At 33.4% G+C, this 18,209-nt stretch overlaps 2 protein-coding genes and 1 long non-coding RNA gene across 3 annotated transcripts; 1 reads left to right on the top strand and 2 right to left on the bottom strand.

The window, feature by feature from the left end:
- Window positions 1-36: 36 nt before the first annotated feature.
- Window positions 37-3,435, bottom strand: LOC112695804 (WD repeat-containing protein GTS1). Its single transcript, XM_025748291.3, has 8 exons — window positions 2,774-3,435; window positions 2,419-2,626; window positions 2,240-2,335; window positions 2,076-2,150; window positions 1,822-1,932; window positions 1,399-1,490; window positions 1,058-1,142; window positions 37-635 (listed from the first exon to the last, which is right to left on the bottom strand). The coding sequence occupies exons 1-8, from the start codon at window positions 2,905-2,907 to the stop codon at window positions 261-263; spliced, it is 1,176 nt and encodes a 391-aa protein (XP_025604076.1). The 5' UTR covers window positions 2,908-3,435; the 3' UTR covers window positions 37-260.
- A 257-nt stretch (window positions 3,436-3,692) lies between these two features.
- LOC112695806 (co-chaperone protein p23-1) lies at window positions 3,693-6,538 on the bottom strand. The gene is made up of 7 exons (XM_025748294.3): window positions 6,265-6,538; window positions 5,581-5,767; window positions 5,207-5,360; window positions 5,087-5,124; window positions 4,936-5,016; window positions 4,793-4,856; window positions 3,693-4,130 (listed from the first exon to the last, which is right to left on the bottom strand). Exons 1-7 carry the CDS (start codon window positions 6,267-6,269, stop codon window positions 4,036-4,038), a joined length of 624 nt encoding a protein of 207 aa, XP_025604079.1. The 5' UTR covers window positions 6,270-6,538; the 3' UTR covers window positions 3,693-4,035.
- Window positions 6,539-10,082: 3,544 nt separating this feature from the next.
- On the top strand, window positions 10,083-16,997 carry LOC112695802 (uncharacterized). Its single transcript, XR_003150522.3, has 4 exons — window positions 10,083-10,803; window positions 15,425-15,877; window positions 16,074-16,141; window positions 16,745-16,997. It is a non-coding gene; the product is annotated as an uncharacterized lncRNA (long non-coding RNA).
- Window positions 16,998-18,209: the final 1,212 nt, after the last annotated feature.

Raw genomic sequence — 18,209 nt, 5'->3', positions numbered from 1 at the left:
AATCATCAGATCAATCTCGTAAAGTGAAGTAAGTTATTGCACAAAAATCAAGCAAATGTATAACTAAGAAAAAGAATTTGGGGGGCTTATGTAGAATGCCCCACTGCATAGATTACATTCATTGCAGACGGTACATAATTTGACAACAAATGTGGAACCCATTTTGGTTGCCGCTAGACACACCTAACTAGTTAAAAGAAAAAGGTGAAAAGCTTGGTAATTTGGTATTGAACAATTCAAGTAGCTTTGGGAAGCAGTTGCTAGTAGGGTTGGTGACGATTTTTCTTGCGAGTCTTGTCGGATTTCATAACCAATGAGCTTGAAATCCATGATTGATTTATTTGGGGGGAATCATCAGAGAACCAGCAGCATAGCCGACCATCTTCGCCACCAGTCCATCCAAAAACACCTTGGTTAGAAGAACTAGGAGCAAATCCACTGTGATTTCTTGACATTGGTAACACACTCCTAACAACATCAGTATGACCACCTTCAAGAATCGCTTCTGCAGGTCCAATTGCTGCCACACCCCTGTAATTTACAGGAAAATAACCCAAAGTCCCAGCATTGGTGCCACCAATCAGCCATAATTTGTCAGCTTCTCTTGAGTTGTGACAATCAACAAAATAGTCTATCTGCCATTACACAAGGAAGGGGGGAAAGAAAAAGTTATATAACCATCATTGGGAATAGTTCCTCTCAATGACTTGGTCATGTGTGATCTCATTATTAGTCATAGATTGTAATTTGTAAGAAATAGACATAACATTTGGCGGACAAAAATTAATGGTGTGATATTACACATGACCAAAATCAGGTGAAATTTTCACATGAAACCAGAGATTACATGAGATGAAATCATTTGAAAAATTCCGCATGAGAGGGGATCTCCATCTTAACATTAGAACTCTCACTCTTGACCCAGAATCTAGATTAGGAGAGAGGGATGCCAGTACTTATACAAGCTATTATATAGACCTACATGTTCAGATCAACTATCAAGTATAATGCTCTTCTAGTTGAGTGAAATATGCACATCCCAACAAAGAGAACTCACCTGATCCAAATTCCAACTTTCAGAAGCTAGAGTTCGAGCATCCGAGAAGGTAACTTCATTTCTACCATCTTTCCAGTCCCATATACTACAAAGCAGAAGAGTTAATTATTGGAATCAAACATTGTAGAAGCAAGAGAGTTAGTTAGCATACAATTGCAACTTGCAAGTCCACATATCCCAGATTAGGTGCATAGGTACCACTTCTTCTCTCTATGAATTTACATTTCTTTAGTAATCATAACCAAAGTGCATTCAAGACAAAGTACACCACCATTATATGCATTATTGAAAGGAAGACAGAAATAGTCTAACTATCAAATAAAAACCATTATAATTTGTACCCTAGGGTTTCAATATGCGTCAAACACCAAAGCTTTGGACTGCTCCCTCCAAATATCCCGACCTTTGCGATTGAAGTCCCCATATTAATCACCTACATTTTTGTTAGCAAAAAACTAATTTTGTATTAGTTGAGAAACTTGCAACAGTCAATAGAGAGGACTCAAAGGAAACTATATAAGTTAAACCAGAAAAGGAAAAAGGTACATTAAACAACTTTATGTATCATTGCAAAGCGTAGATAAGTAGTAGAACTTTAACAGGAGAGAGGTAATGAGAGGATAAGAAATCTACGAAAACAGACCAAAACAAACATGGTTACAAATGTTGCGTAGCAAAGATGACCAATAACATAGCACAAAAGAGGCCAAGATGGTTGCAAGAATTATTAGCTCATGGAAAATGTAATAGAGTCTAAGGCTTACTGATTCTAGATGATCATCATCATTGATATTTCCAGAGGTATCGAATGTGCAGATCAACCCATCTGCTGAAGCAGAAATAAGCTTGCTTTGCTCATCAGGGACAAAATGAACCTAGCATCAATCACACACTTTAAATGAATAAGAGATGAGTGCATGCTCCATTAGAAATAGTAACTAGCTAAAGCTTCACTTCATGAAATACATGGAACCCGAAGCTTAAGTTTCAATTTAATCGCATATTACACAGCACAAACCTGGGTAACATCATCCACATGAGATTCTTCAAGGCATGCAATCTGCTTCTTATTTCTCCAGTCCCAAAAGAGTATCTGAAATAAAGTATAGACCTATAGCTTACATACTAGTTCAAATCCTTTTATATAGTACATCCCCCAACTATACATGTTCGAAGCCAAACCTGCGATTTACAGCCAGCAGCTATTAAATTCCCCCCAGGCCCTCCATAAGAGAAGCTGAAGACCTGTTGAGACAAGCCGGCATTGATGGAAGAAACCTGCAGTTTATCGTTTAGTTCAATTCAACACTCAAGCAGCAAATTGAGCAATGAGTATAACAACAAAAACGAAACAAATGCACCTGCTGAAATGTCCTTGTGTCCCAAGCTCTAATAGTTCCATCAGAAGAACAAGAGCTCAAAACATTGGGATCGGAAGCACCCGAAAACAGAATCTGGTTGATGGTTGCAGAGTGACCGTTGCACTCTCCAAAGTATTGACCCGCCAATGGTGAATACAGCTTCACTGTGTTCGTTGACAATGACACCGCCATTGAACTCCAATCATCCCTTCCATACAAAAATCACGAAAAAGAATCAAACAACCCACCAAATAATTAGGACCCAAGTGGCGCGTAATGCTGTAACTAAGCTTAAACGAATAAAAAATAAAGCTTTACTGTTGAACGAGTTTAAGCAGAGAATAAAAGAACGTACTTTGGGACAATTTGGAAAACGTAGTCGTCGCCGAAGTTGGTTTGAATAGAGTTTTTAATGCCGAAACGTTTAAGGTTGTTGGGTGTTGGTGAAGGTGGTTGTTCCTCGACATCCATTGAAGCGCTAGTTTCCATTCTATGGGGTGCAATAGCAGAGAGGAACAGAACAGAACAGGAACAGCTTCTTCCTTTTCCTTAATATCGTCGAGGGTTTTAGGGATTATAATCCGATGCGGCGGAGTCCACAGTTAAGTCGCCTCCTAATAACCAATACATTTGAGTTGACTTTGATCCCTATAACCTTCCGTTTTTGTGTTGGATGGATTTATGTGCGGATTATTTCTACTTTTACAGAGAAGAAGTTGAGAGAGCTTATACACCCTCTTTCTATGGGGTTTGTGTAACAAAAATAATTAACTTTTAAATTTCTTATTTAAAAACTTATTAAAACTCATTAATATGATTAAATAATCGTATAAAACGAAAATTAAACAAACTTGTTTTCTGGGATAATTATTTAGGTGTGTATTACAGTATCATTAAAATAGTCTAACCTTTACTCAATGAAGAAAAAAAAGGTTTTGGTAAGTTACACAACTACGGCTAAACCAACACGCGCTATAACATAGCACTAAAAATGAACATTCATATTTTGTGTCTCTCAAAGTGAATTGAAGTACAGAAAAAACAGTAACAATGATGCACCAAAAATAGAGACAAAAAGAATAATGCTGGGAATGAATATACAACTATTCTCGGGGATTATTAATTAATGTGGCGACTGAAACTTGAGAACGTTTAAAATGAATTGATGTAACTGGTCTTATGCGTGGATTTAGTAATTAAAATCCATTTGAGAATAATTCGCAGTTGGATGTATAGTAATAGAAGTCACATGTATACACGCAACACATTGAAAGTACAAGGTAAACATAAAGTTCATAAATGGTGTCAAGTAGCACTGAATAAAATTAGCAAGCCCAAACTCATATCTCTTAAGTCTACAATAAGGTTCATGGCAATTCCGACGTTTACATCTGGTAGTTTTGGACAATGGAACCAATCATCCGGACATAATCTCAAACATGGAAGAAAAAACTAAATAGGAATTTTTGTTGGTGAACAATATCCTTGCTAATGTAAAGCTAACACGGGAGAGCAACACCATGCTATCCCACTTGCACAGCTACACCAATTGCTGCTTTCGATATGAAAATTTCACTCAACAATTTTCTTTATATAAGAGTCTCAAGTGCAGGGCAATTATGTGCTTGAAGCAGCTTCTTGTTTCTCCGACGGCGCCTCACTAGTGCTCTTTCCTGCTGCATCTTGGTCGCCAGGCTTCGACACTTCTTGCTCTGTTACAATTGTCAAACAATTATATTTCGGTTAGCCCATTCAAAGTACCAGGGAGTATAACAGAAGTACTTGCTCTTCTTTGTACACCAAACTAACACACTCCAGCATCATTTTATCGGATGTGGGACTCAGTTGATTGTATCCCATATCCCACATATAAAAGTGAGTCAAAATGGTGCCGAAGAAGATTAAGCACAAAACTTGTTTCTTTAATAGTAACTATGGGGGTTTTATGCTTGAGGGATATCTTTGTAATTCCACATATTCATGTATGTTATTAAAGCAAATTGTAAGTTGTAAACACAGATCAACCAAATGCAAGCCAACACTATCTGGCAATCTGAAGGAGTAAAAATGGTCATTTTTTAACCTACGGACTTTTGAGAGAATTTGAAGATCTAAGATCTATTCTACACAAAGGTCATTGATAAGAGTTATGAGGATTGCAGAACAATGAATAAGCTACCAATTCATACATCCAATTACATTGAGTGAGTGAGTTAACCAGCTTTAATTGTTAGATTCATCATTTAGAGGCTATCCATGTTGATGTCACCCTTCGAAAAACCATCAATCCCAAACATCCATACACAATCAAACTCCTATAATCAAGCAAGCTTATAAATGTTCAGTGACAAAATTGCAGAGGACAGTTAGTTACCTTCATCATCACTCTCGTCCATATCACCCATTGCATCATCACCCATACCCATACCTCCAAATTTCTGCAGCAAACAAAAGAAGAAAAAATAAGACCAAGTAACATAATAAAAGAACAAAGTCTCAACTGGTAGCATCACTTACAGAGAAATCCATTCCTCCCATTCCTCCCATTGCTCCCATTGCTCCCATTGGATCATCACCCATACCCATGCCGCCAAATTTCTGCATCACACAAAATATTAGTATAAATGACAACAAAATTAGAAGATACTGAAATAAAGACGATACATACCGAGAAATCCATCCCTCCCAAGTCTGGCTCACCAGCACCTAATCAACAGAGTAGGAATTCAACATAAAATTATATTGCCTTACATAACACTTGAAAATAAAATGGTAGATGTATGCATACCTTCTTCTTCATCCTCATCAACCCATTTGTCCCAATCTACTTTCACATAGTGAGGAGGCTTGCCCTCTGCACGTAGCAACCTTTTCCACCACCCTTCCTCTGCCTTCTGAACCACACAGAATATGCTTCTCACTCCTACATTAATTTTGCTCTCCTGAAAGAATAAATAATGGCAGTGGAAACAAATTAAAATGCATCGAAGAGAACCATTTCTTTGCGGGTAAAGCATATCTGAAAATATTATTAGAATGCACAAAAGAGACAATTGAATGAATACAAAAGAGACAATTGAATGAATACAAAGGGGCAAAAAGTAAAAAGAGACATTATTAAAGATATGGATGGTAGCCATAAATTGGGAAAGATGTTCTGACCTCAACATTAACCTTGTCAAAGAGCTCTAATTTGAGTTCATACTGGTTGTCAGCAGAACCAGCACTGGCAGAGAAGGTGAAAGTACCATCTGGGGTAAGATCCACTTTTGCATTTTTGGAATCTGGCAGTTGTACTGTGACATAAACCTTGTCAACTCTCTGAGCCCACTTAACCTCGGGATGACGACTGCAAATAAAAAAAACACAACCAAACACAGGAAGCAACTTCAGAAATGCATACATATCATGATTTAAACAAATTTTTTATTTTTATCTTTAAAAAAATTATCTTTGCACTCGTTTGCGGGGAAAAAAACCAATCGTACTATATTTTCTTTTTCCTTAAATAAAAAAAAAGGTAGGATGTCGAAGACATGCAGTAAAGAGGGTGCGAAATAGCAGTATTAAATTAAATAAGCAAAAAAATGAAACTTTAGTAGATATTAACGTGATACTGGTAATTATTTCCCAAATTAATTTGAGGAACTCAATTTGCACCTCGATAATTATAGAATATGCATAAACATAAAACGAAAGGAAGAAACTTTAACAATTTTGAAAACCCTCCCCCAAAATACATTTGAAAAAAGCAGCTGATAGTGTAGCTGAGAGAATAGGCGGACAGAAAACAGCGAATAATCGAAAGTTAAGAGCAGAAATCATGACAATAAATGGATAACAGACCTCATATTTGATTGGGGGAAAAAGGCGAGAGAGAACTGAGAATATGTAAAACCCTAGTTCGTTCTTCGGTAGCTACTCACTGCTCAGTCGTCAATTGACAAACCCCAAAGTGAACCCTTGGGCCTAGCCAACTAGAAACACTCTTATATAGGGTTTTAGATTACCACCTCATCTTAAAAGTGTGTTTTGCTTTCTTTTTATTTATTTATTTATTTATTTGAGAAATATGCTTTTTCCTTGGGCAAAATCTCATCATATTCACATTGTTGAATATATATATGTATATGATCATTTATGTGAAATTTATAAACAAATTCATATTCTATCATACTATTTTATTTTTATTTTAATACATATAATATAACTTGTGCCCTATGTCTTTGACAAAATTCCAAATAAAAAAGAATCATTCTCCACAATTTAAGTTTGTAAAATATTCTTATAGGAACGCATTTATTTGTAAATACCTAGGATGATTCAATATTCAAGAAAAAAGAAACATGTAATTTTTGGGATGATTAAATACGTGGGTATTGTCTTTTTTTTTTTTCTCTTGAAGCAAAGATAGAAATATATATTATTCTAAAGTTTCTTCTAAAATAAATGTGAATAAAAATAATATTTTTTTATTTTATAAAATATTTTTTAATCTGATAAATTAAAGATTAATTTGTCATAAATTTAATTTTTGTTTAAGAATTTATTACTAATTAATAAATTGTCTATGGACTCAGAGCTCTATGCCTGTTGCTTTTGGTCTTCACCCTGTATTGAAGTTGAAATATTCCTTTAGGCATGCTTTGGTCCAAGAGAGCCCAATAAGAAACCCAAAGAGTAAAACTTCTAGTATGGCGTGGCCCAAGGGGTCACTTGGGCCGAAGAGTAAAACAGTATAGCTGAAGAATAAGAAAACTGGCCAAAAAAATAAAAAGAAAAAGAACAATTAGAATGTAACATGTAAAATAGTTTTGGAAGCTATTCAATTCACCTAATATTATCCTGTGATGCTTCAACCAGTTTGTATTGGGTGGGAAGGGCTAGAGGGCTAGAGACTTGTGATGGACTAACATGAGTGTGGATCCCTTTTTATTTTGTTACAAAAATAATTATTATTAAATTTTAGATTTGTAATATAATTTAAATATTATTTAATGAAATATCTTTAAATGTTATATATATTATTTAAGCTTTCTTAATATTTACTCAAATTACTTTATATATTACTCAATTATAAACTTTTTTATTTTACAGTAGATAGATATTTAATTTAGTCATTTGTTATATCTTTATATTTTAAAATATTTTCTTTATAAATTTATTTTATAGCTTTCATTTTAATATGAACTTTATATCCATCATCTAATAATATCAATATATAATATTAACAGGAAGACTAATTTTCAAATTTTTTACTCAAATATTTTAGATGTAACCATAAAATATATATATTTATTGTGTTTGAAAAAGATAGTGAATTATAATGAAATGTTTTCGCAAAAATAATTTTTATACCATTTTTTATATACATGTACAAAAAAACCATTTTTTTGATAGAATTTCTGTGTTAATTGCAAAAGAAACTTTACAAAATTTTAATATTATTAAAAGATTTAACACTTTTATGTTTACAAGAGTGGATTATTTAATACAACTCTTTTATGTCTACAAAATTATAATATTATTAATTATGATTCAATTATTATTTATGGTTACTTTTTTATTTAATTTATCCTTTTTAATAGGCCTAAATTCATATTATAAAATATTACCATAATAAATAGTACATAAGAATTACAATGACAACAATTTCACCGAATAAGTCCTAATCAAGTTAGATACTGGTGTTTAATCTTTGAACGTGATCGTCATCCTATTCTTCTGCACAGATATTTTTAATGCATAATATAAAATTTTTTGAAGAATCACAATTGATTCACCCAACTAATAAATTATATGCATAGCAAATATTTATGTGCTGTGTACAATTTTTTTGTTACAGGTAAAATTTTTTTGCTATGTATGAAAAGTTCTACATTATATCGATAAAATTTTGACTATGTGCAAAAAATATATGTATTATATATAAAAATTTATATATTATGTCAATAAATTTCCGTGTTCTCTAACAAAAAATTTCTATGCTAAAAAAGTGTAAAAAAAAAAGAAAAAAATGTGTGATGCATGTTTGCATATTTTTTTGTTAGACTTGTATCAACTTAATTAAACTTAATTTGACTATAAAAATATTTGTAGGTATAGTATTACTAAAAAAATAAACTCCATATTTTATTAATGTTTGTAGTATTTTTTTATTTAATACTATTTTAAACTATAATTTTTTATTAAATATAACTCTATTGTTATTTTATGGTTACTTTTTTATGTGATTTGTCTTTTTTTTAATAAAATTAATAATTCTCAACGTAAATTGTTTCTTGGTTTCTTTGTAAAAAAATAAAGAGTAGGACTGATAAAAAAATAAGTGTTTTTTAATTAATAGTCTAATAATAATAAATAAATACAGAAACTAAAACTTTTTAACTTGATGTAAACTTAATTTTAAGATGTAAAATTATTATATATGCGTTTAAGGGAAAAAAATTGAAGCGTGTTTAAAGTTATCGTTTTTGTCTTTTTCCATTTTTACTGGAGGGCTATATTTGTCATTTTATGAGAAACTACAAGACAAAAAAAAAATTACTTGAAACTGGATCGTACGAAAAACATTGAATTCTAAGAAAGTACTATGGCAAACGTGATAATTTGTCAACTAAGAAATATAGGAAGACAATAATATTAATTTACAATATATATAAGAGCAATGCTAGGGGTTAGTAACTTTTATAATTGGTAGTCATTAAATAGCCATTAATAATAATTTAATAGTGTGAGATTGGTGTGAGATTTCATCTAATGGCTCATCTTTCTCTGTTGGTTACATACTGGCCAAAAATCAATAAAATTGCTGGCCCCTTAAACTTTTTCTATATACAATAATGATAAAAATAAAATTTAATTTAAATGATAATTAAGTTAATTAATTTTTAATAATTTTTAATTTTAAATTAAAAAAATAAGAATTTACAATCATAGTAGTTAGTATACTGCAATAAAGAATAAAGAATCAATTTTTTTTAATTTTTTTAACATTAACTCCAATTCTAATTCTCTCTCAGTGCCATTCTTCTTCTTCTTTTCTCTCGGCACTAGCATCCTCTCTTTCTCCCTTGCATTGCCATCTTCCACTATACCAAGCCCCCTCTTGTATCGTCCTCCTCAATCGCGCCTCAGCAGGCGCGTCCTCCCTTATGTCGTCCTCCACCATGCTACAACGACACCAGTCATCGTTTGCGCAACCGTTGAAACTCACCATCCTATGTTCTCTGATATAACAATCCGAGTTTTTTTAAATTAAATATTGAATTATTTACGTTTTATTATATTTGATAATTCTATTTAAAGAAACTTATTTTCTTGAAAAGTGATTAAATTGAATTTTATGGTACTTCGAATTAAAATCTATTAAAATTTATAATTTTTTTTAAATTAATTGGATATTTTCATATTAGATATTTAAAATTTTAATAATTAGAAATAATAAAAGCTTTATACAATTTAATTTGAATAATTGAAAGCTTTGGTTAAAATTTATTTATTTATCACTACTTTTAAATTAGAATATCTAATTAAAAATAATTTGTGGTTTGAAAAAAAATAATAAATAGCATTAAATATATTAGAATAAGTTTGATTTAAGTTAATAACCCAAACTCTAAATCCCTAATTTTAAACTCTAATTTCACTAACCCTAAATCCCTCACCCTAACATCTGTCACCCTCCTCTTCTTACTCACATACACGTACCTTCACACTCGTCTACTCTTCAGTGAGCCATGCTCACCCTTCCCTCACTACTCCACGTTATCCATTTTCCACCACTTCTTCACAACACACGTTCATCATAATTCCTGAAGTGAAATACATATAGAGAGAGCAAAGAGGGAAAGAGAGAAGAGAGGGGGATTGGGGAGAATAAGAAGAGAGGAGGGAGTCGTGTCCTCTGCCAAGCTGCCGTTGAAGGCTTGCTGCCGTCACACACATGGTCGTCGGGGAGTAGAACCGCGAAGGAGAAGGACACAGTCGATGCTGTTCAGTAAGGAAGGAAGAACTGCGCGAGAGAGCCGAGAAAGAAGACGCAGCCACTGCCACTGACCCCAGCTGTGCCATCGCCGTCGAGCTCAGACAAGAGAGAGGAGACGCGGGCCTAGAACCCCGACGAATTAGAGGAGTTGTGCCTCAGTGTTGTTGCCACCATGGAGAACCGTCACTGTTGAAGCTCTGCTGCAGCTGCTGCTGCCATGGCTGTTATTCTTCCATGTCGTTGTCATGGGTGTTGTCGGTGTGGTGAATTGGAGGTTGCCATTGAGTTGCATGTGGTTGTCAGAGCTACCCTCACTAATGCCACTGCTATTGCTAGTTTGGTTCGAGTTTGCTGCCGCCATAATTCCGCCTTCGATTCCTCCTAAATGCGACGTTGAGGTAGGGATTTGTTTTAAAAATAAAGGATTTAAATTATGAATGCCATTAAAATTAAATGAGTAGCTGCAAATGGTTTATAGTTGCTTTATGTGAATAGTTGATGAAATTGAGCTGAATTATATCTGTAATTGGTGATTGAATTGTTGATTTAATGTAGTCGTTATTGATGATGATGTTGTATTTTGAAGTTATACTGACTGCTAATATTAACGATGATTTTGCGTAGTGAATGTTGTAAGGGTTAGAATTGTGAGTAATGGATAATTGTTAGACGAAATTTTTTATTAAAAATGATGAGTTAGTAAGATTGATGTTGCTGAAATTCTATTCATTGGTTGATTTATTATTGTTAGAAGAAGTGCAGATTTCTAATGCTATAAAGGTGTGGTTATATGATATAAATTATGTAATTTTCTTATATGAATATGGAACTGAGGTTTCGAGACAGGGTTATGACATAATTTAAGTAGATATGGACATATGGTGATGAGTAATAGGAATGGTTGATTGGTATAAGTTGGAAATCTAGAGAACTAAATTTGGTTAGTGAAAGTTAAGAAGCTTTGCTGCAGAAATTTCTAAACAGTTTGAATAGCAACTTAAAATAAACACTGGGTGCAATCCAGACATGATTTTCAAGCCAACTTATTTTCCTATCAAATTTCAATGAGCTAAGATTACTCCATAAAAATTTTAGGAAATTTGGCCAAGTGGTTTGGAAGATATGAATTTTTGAAGTTTAGTGGTTGCTATAGAATTTTCTGGTTTTTCTAATTCTACAGTACAAAATTTCAGCTGCTATAACTTTTGATTTATTTAGAATTTTGAGTTTCTTTTAAAATAATTTTAAATATCTATTAATCTCTTTTAAGTGAGTACAAATTTCATATCCATTGCTATTTTGTAGAGTTAGTTATGTCTCTTGGAAGCTGGGTTGTTCATAGGAAATTCAGAACTAGTATAAAAAAAAGTGTAGCACTTCCAACTGACATTTAATTAACCAAATGAGGTGCTTTGGATCTGAAATTTGTTTGTCCTAGAAATTGGGGATGTTAAGTGTATTCTCACCAAAATCTGGAAGTGTCGGATTAGAATTGGATTTATTATGAATTTATCAAAAGCAGAGCTCCTTGTTGTATTTTTTCTGAATTTTCTTTAGTGCGGCAGCAGATTTTATTAAGTTGGCTATCGGATTCAATTCTAATCCAAACGTGGTAAAACTTGATTTAGACCCAAAGAATATGTCCAAATTTGGCAGATTGTAACAGCTTAGTTAAACAAAGGTGTGTAGGTTATCCTTAGGACACGTTTAAAGCTAAGTGGTGATGCGGAGGTACGCTTAGTTTTACGGTGATGCGGAGCTACTTTTAAGCTTCTTGGTGATGCAGAGGTATGCTTAGCTATAAGGTGAAGTGGAGGCATAATGGAAAGAAAAGAAAGTGAGAATTAAAGAATGGAAATGGTACTTAGATGAAAAGAAAAGGGAAGTAAAGAATGAAATAAATAATTGAGAATTATATGTTAAAGGGGCCTTGCGCCAAACTACTAATGCAAAAGTGACTGCCTAAATGATAGCTTGAGATTGCTAATGCGAAAATGTTCGCCTAACTGATAGCACTGTTTTTTAGTGTGATGCACATTAAAATTCTATTATGATGAGGCCTAACTAATACGGGTAACCATGATGCCAAGGTGTCTAACTGACACAGTAAAGGAACCATATTCGAGGTTCACTTCGAGTAACGTCGGGTTGCGGGTAGATAACCGACGCATGAGCTCATGGCCTGCGCTAGGAACATGCATGTATCATCTTGTTTGCGCATTTACATTTGATTGCGTTTGTTTTATTTTGTTTATTTGTGATTGTGGTGTTGTTTTGGTGACTTGCTTGTGTGCTTGATTTGATACTTTACTTGTGTTGTGTGGTCATCTTAATAATGTACTAAGGACTGATGTTTGTATGTTGGATTTAGGTATATTGTTTGTGATGCTAGCTTATTTAGATATTGAGCAAAGGCAATCCTAGAACTTCACATCGATACCGATATTCAAGCTTAAAAAAAATATAACTTAAACCATAAATAATAAACAAGGCGGGAGACTGCCACAGTCCCTACGTCGGCATCGCTGCTTCGACAAGCGGGAGACTACCACAGCCGTTGCCCAAGGAGCATAGCGAATCACCAAAACAAGGCATGTCACCATCACGTATTCAACCTCATCAACCATAAGCATTCTTTTTCAAGTTCCAATCTCACCATCCATCATCAAATCCCAAGTTCCTCAAATACGACAAAATCATTCTAAATCTCAAAGTCTCGTCCAAGAAATACCTCACCGCACTACATTTACTAATCTCATCCACAAATCTTTCAAAGCCTAAGTCACCGTCTTCTAGAATCCACATATAAATTCATCATTCTCAAAACATATACTCTAACATACACAACTCATAAAATCTTCATCACAATTTACATGCCACATACATAATACACTCTACCATTTATTTAATTCAATCCTATCTTAAAGTCAACTAGTTTAAGTGTCCAGAAACATTACATATTACATAAAGGAAACCAAAACCATACCTTGGCCGATTCCCAAAATGCACCAAACACCAAAGCGAAGCCACCAAACTCGATACAAAGCCTCAAGCAAACTCCAACAAATACCAAAACTCAATCTAACATCACATAACATTCAAACATCAAACATAGGGTTCACAAAATAACTAAACACAAGGGTTTAGTGATACCTTACCTTACCCAATGAGATTAGGGGCAAAATTCAACAATATTCCAATGCTAGATCACCCCTAAACAAACAAAATCACAAAATCTACTAAAAAACTATAACAAAAAATGCTCAAAAGCTAGGGCAGGAAACTAGAGCTTGAGTTTTGATTTTTTTTACCAACAATGCCTAGCTAGAAACGAAGATCTCAACGAGAGCTTCGTATGGTCGCAAATGACTCGTCAATCGGAACTCCATAGCTCAAGTTATGGCTCCCGAAAGGTGATGATGAATAGTGACAATGGGGTTTCACCCCTCAACATCACCTACCTGAGCACTCTCTCTCTCTCTCTCTCTCTCTCTCTCTCTCTCTCTCTCTCTCTCTCTCTCTCTCTCTCTCTCTCTCTCTCTCTCTCTCTCTCTCCCCCCATCAAAATGAGCTTAAAGCTCATTAATAGGGGGTATATATATGTTGGGCCTTAGGCCCGGTCCAACTCGTTAGTATTTTTGGTCCGTTTGGCCCTCTTTGGGCCAAAACCTTTAAGATTAATGCCCGATTTTCGATTCTAAATTATTTTATTAAAGCGGTAAGCCGGTTCTTACATTCTCCCCTCCTAATTAGGAATTTTGTCCCCAAAATTCAAATTACGTGATATCCTCCACGAAGCGTTCTACTCCCAACGTTGTCACATAATCTCATCCATCATAGTCCTACTGTGTCGATGTTCCCTCTCGCATTCCGCTGCGTCACTCTGATTATCGTCATTAAGAATCCAAATTTTTTCCTTTAAACTAAATACCTCTTTTATAATATTTTTCAAAACTTTCAAAACAGGTTCAATTTAAACCTGTTCAATGTGAAGGCTTTCTCGAAAGTCTCAAAAAATCATTTACTCGTAAATCAATCACTTTAAATCATTAATTTCTTAAATTCATTAAAATTCGTACATCATAAAATAGAACTCACTTTTTTTTAAACCGTATCATTTAAACCAAGAGTTCTAATGTGGTTTCAAAAATCAAATCATTTAAACCAAAAACTCCAAACCAAATTTCAAAAATCATTTCAAGTTCTAAAACATTTTCAACATGATTCAGGGTCATATCGATTAGAAATGGAGAATAATAAGTAAAAATAGCAAAAGAAACAGTCGGTACTTCCCCTGCTACCAGTGTTGATATGCTGTAACTCCACGAACTGGTTTTTCGGAACATTCTAAGCTCGTAACGCATGTGCTAGGTTAGTCATCCTCACTACCTTTCTATTAACGTGATTGACCTTGTCTGTGAGTTGCCATTCGAATTTCCTTTCCGCACCAAACAATCGATATCGAGGTGATCAATCTCAATATCTCAAGCCTAGTACTTCAATTATCCCAAAAAGACACTTGCAAACAAGCATGCTATGCATATCAAGCAGATAACCTGAATAGCATGAAAAGAAAAGACAACCCAAAGTATGCAATGAAGCACAATCGGTCCATCCCTCAGGCTCATGAAGATGAACCGCTCTAATACCATAAATATAACACTCCGTTACCCTAAACCTTACCTTGCGCCGTAAAGCGAAGGATAACAAAGTGCAGAACTGTCGTGGCACTTTATTATCCTTCGCTTTATGGCGCAAGGTAAGGCTTAGGGTAACGGTGTGTTACATATTGCAGTAACTTGAGGAATGTTGTTTACATATAAGGAATTGTTAATGAGACTGAGATTTTGTCTAAGTAACGTAATTTAAATAAAGGGAGTTAAAACTGTTTCTAAGTAAAATTGTTTTTGTGATATGAATTAACTATTCTTATTTACTCTGTTTATTTTGGCGTTCACGTTCCCTACTGAGAATGTGTGGCTTTGTTCTCACCCCAAAATTTTTCAAAAACCTTTTCAGAGGTACAGACAAGACGACTAACTAGAAAGCTACGGATGAATAGAAGACTTATTTGGCTAGTTGCTTCTGGGTTTATTCCCTTTGCCCTTGATGTTTCTAGAGTGTTATATTTTTACAGAAGGGGTAAGCTTGCAATTGAGTCTTGTATGAACAATTATTATGTATTAATAGTAATTATGTGAGTATATGTTTATTTGACATAGTTTAGCTTGAAGTATATAACAAAACAAAAAGAAAATTTATTTTTCTTAAAAATTATCAACAAGTTAACGTGTAGAGGCTCAATATTAAATAAATAAAGTATGAAATTCAAGGAATAAAGTCAGGTAATTCCCGGACCTTTAGTGCGATCATGAGGTACTAAAAGTTAGGGTGTTACACCCGACGGCCTCCCCCTGCCCGCCATCGGGCTTGTTGCAATCCTGCTCCCCCAGATCGACGTCCACCAACACGGTAATCTCCTATCTGTAGTGCTGTTTCAATTTTTATGTTTTCTGTGTTATTAATTTTTCAGGTTTGAATAAAAGTGTGTTGGATATCTTGTGTTTTTTTTTGGAGTTTTTTTTATGAGGTTAGATGTTTAATTAACTCATATTGATTTTTTTTTCATGAATGAGACTTACATAAACTGTTATTTTGTGGTTTTCAGAAGACTAAAGCTTTTAGGATGATATTGAAGAAGGATCAAGGTCTTTGAGTCCTCTTAGTCTCTAACAGGTATGGAATCAAGACTGTTTGCTTATTTTGTGAATGAATATTTATTGATGAAGTGATTAACTAATCATTAAAAATAATTGGACAGGAATTGATATTTTATATAAAAATATGATTGGTTGTGTTTTTTATGGTAATTCTTGTATAGTTGTATCACCTAATGATAAAATTCTTGCCTTTTGTTCTAAACCAATGCTATCATTAGAAAAATATTTTTGACTACCATATTCTTTCATTGAAGTAAAGCACAGTAGCCAATAGCAACTATGGAATATATCAAAATTAACCAAATTCAATAGCATAAAATTAGCTGCAATAGAATGTGAACGATTCATTACTGCTCGTTATATGCCGCTTCTGTTTCAAGGCTATTTTATTGTCGTAAATAATGTACATTAAGTTGTGCATTTATTTTCTAACATTGTTGTTCTTAGAATATTTGGAAGTGTATGCTAGAAAGGCTAAAGCCAATTGGATTGTATTAGATAAGTAATTAGTGATAACAAAATTGATGAATTCTCAATTTCTAGATTACAATTTTATTGATCTAAAATGACAATTTTTTGCTTTTGGTATTTATTTTTGTTGTGCTTTTGTTTTTTGCAGGTAGCTAAAATAAGAAGAAAAGTAGTGTATGGAAGAGTTGCATTGCAACATTGTTGTCACGAAACAATCTCAACTCAAATTGCTCCGGTTGAATTTGAATGTTTATAGCAGAGATTTCGGATTTTTTTTATGGTTTAATAGATGTTTTTTATTAGAGGTTTTTTCCAACTTGAAAACTTTTGCACCATTTACATCACTGCATAGATTAGCGACCTTGTGTCCTTAGCGTTGCGGAAAAAAGAAGAATGTCTCCTATCGGTGTCCAACATTTTTCCATAACTCTCAAAGCACAAAACAAAAGAAATTAGTAGAGTATATGTATGCAAAATCTAGCAACTCAAGCAAAATACCAATGTTATAACTAAAATATCCACTTTTCGAGTTAGATCCAATTTAATCAAATAAACATCCACTTTAACATAAAAAATAACCATCTGCACACCTAGTGAATTCAACATTCGATTTATTTTATTGTATTTACTTAAATTCAATCCAATCAAATAAACATTCACTTAAGAATAAAAATAACTATCTGCATACCTACTGAATTGAACATCCAGAATATTTTAATTGTATCTACTTAAAATTCAATCCAATGAACTAAACATCCACTTAAAAATAAAAATAAACATTCACATATCTAATAAAATGAACATCTAGCATATTATGGATTGACCACAAATTTCTAATATGTACATTAAATTTTTCATTCATAGACTTAGAATAATTGTAGCATATGTTGTCTTTGAACAGGAGCATTCCCATTTTAAGAACATTCATGAATAAAAGAGACACCACAACAAGTAACAAATGTGTAGTTAATTCGTCATTAACCAAAATCATTCACTGACAAACTAAAATGCACTTGTCTCGTTGAATTAGTGAACAAGTATGGGATTAGGATTATGAACATAAAAAGGATACTAGGTAGAAAGTATTGTCTAAGCTTGTAAAATCTGGAATCTTTATTAACTTTCACAAAGTTGGCAAAGTAATCAACCAACATTTCTTGAGCTTCTTGTCAATTGCTGTTTAAACTTTCAAATATGTACAAATGTTTGATTTTTGTTTCCTCTCTTAGCAACTATTTGTGGGATGATCTCCTCAAAAATTCTAAAACTAACTTTGAGAAAGATGAAATATTTTTCTGCAGCAACTGATCTAGTTCATCATACTCTGTGATTGTCCCTGTAAACATCATTAATGTTATGAGATATATGCTTTCCTAAGTTTGATTATCATTGATATTATGATCTCATATATTGAGGTGCATAATGAATGTTTATGTACCTTCATCAAGGACCAAAACCAAGTCATTATCAATAAATGTAGGAATTTTACGTACTACAATAATCACTGTGCATTCACTAGTTTCTTTTCTAATAGTCTTTTGAATTAAATTGTGTTACAGCATCAATGGATGTTGTTGCTTCATCTAGAACCAAAATCCTCCTCTTTTTTAATA

Source organism: Arachis hypogaea, chromosome 6 (assembly GCF_003086295.3).
Source record: "Arachis hypogaea cultivar Tifrunner chromosome 6, arahy.Tifrunner.gnm2.J5K5, whole genome shotgun sequence".
NCBI classification, from domain to species: domain Eukaryota; kingdom Viridiplantae; phylum Streptophyta; class Magnoliopsida; order Fabales; family Fabaceae; genus Arachis; species Arachis hypogaea.
Note: the sequence above shows the minus strand (reverse complement) of the source record. Positions and strands in the feature narration are given on the sequence as shown.

What these genes read in the sequence shown, in the direction of transcription:
- LOC112695804 (XM_025748291.3), bottom strand. Translation starts at nt 2,907, where the DNA reads ATGGAAACTAGCGCTTCAATGGATGTCGAGGAACAACCACCTTCACCA. An exon ending in CTGCTGGCTGTAAATCGCAG is followed by an intron (nt 2,151 to 2,239) that starts GTTTGGCTTCGA and finishes ACTTTATTTCAG; the next exon opens with ATACTCTTTTGGGACTGGAG. An exon ending in ATGATGATCATCTAGAATCA is followed by an intron (nt 1,491 to 1,821) that starts GTAAGCCTTAGA and finishes ACAAAAATGTAG; the next exon opens with GTGATTAATATGGGGACTTC.
- LOC112695806 (XM_025748294.3), bottom strand. An exon ending in TTGACAAGGTTAATGTTGAG is followed by an intron (nt 5,361 to 5,580) that starts GTCAGAACATCT and finishes TTATTCTTTCAG; the next exon opens with GAGAGCAAAATTAATGTAGG. An exon ending in TGGGAGGGATGGATTTCTCG is followed by an intron (nt 5,017 to 5,086) that starts GTATGTATCGTC and finishes TGTGTGATGCAG; the next exon opens with AAATTTGGCGGCATGGGTAT.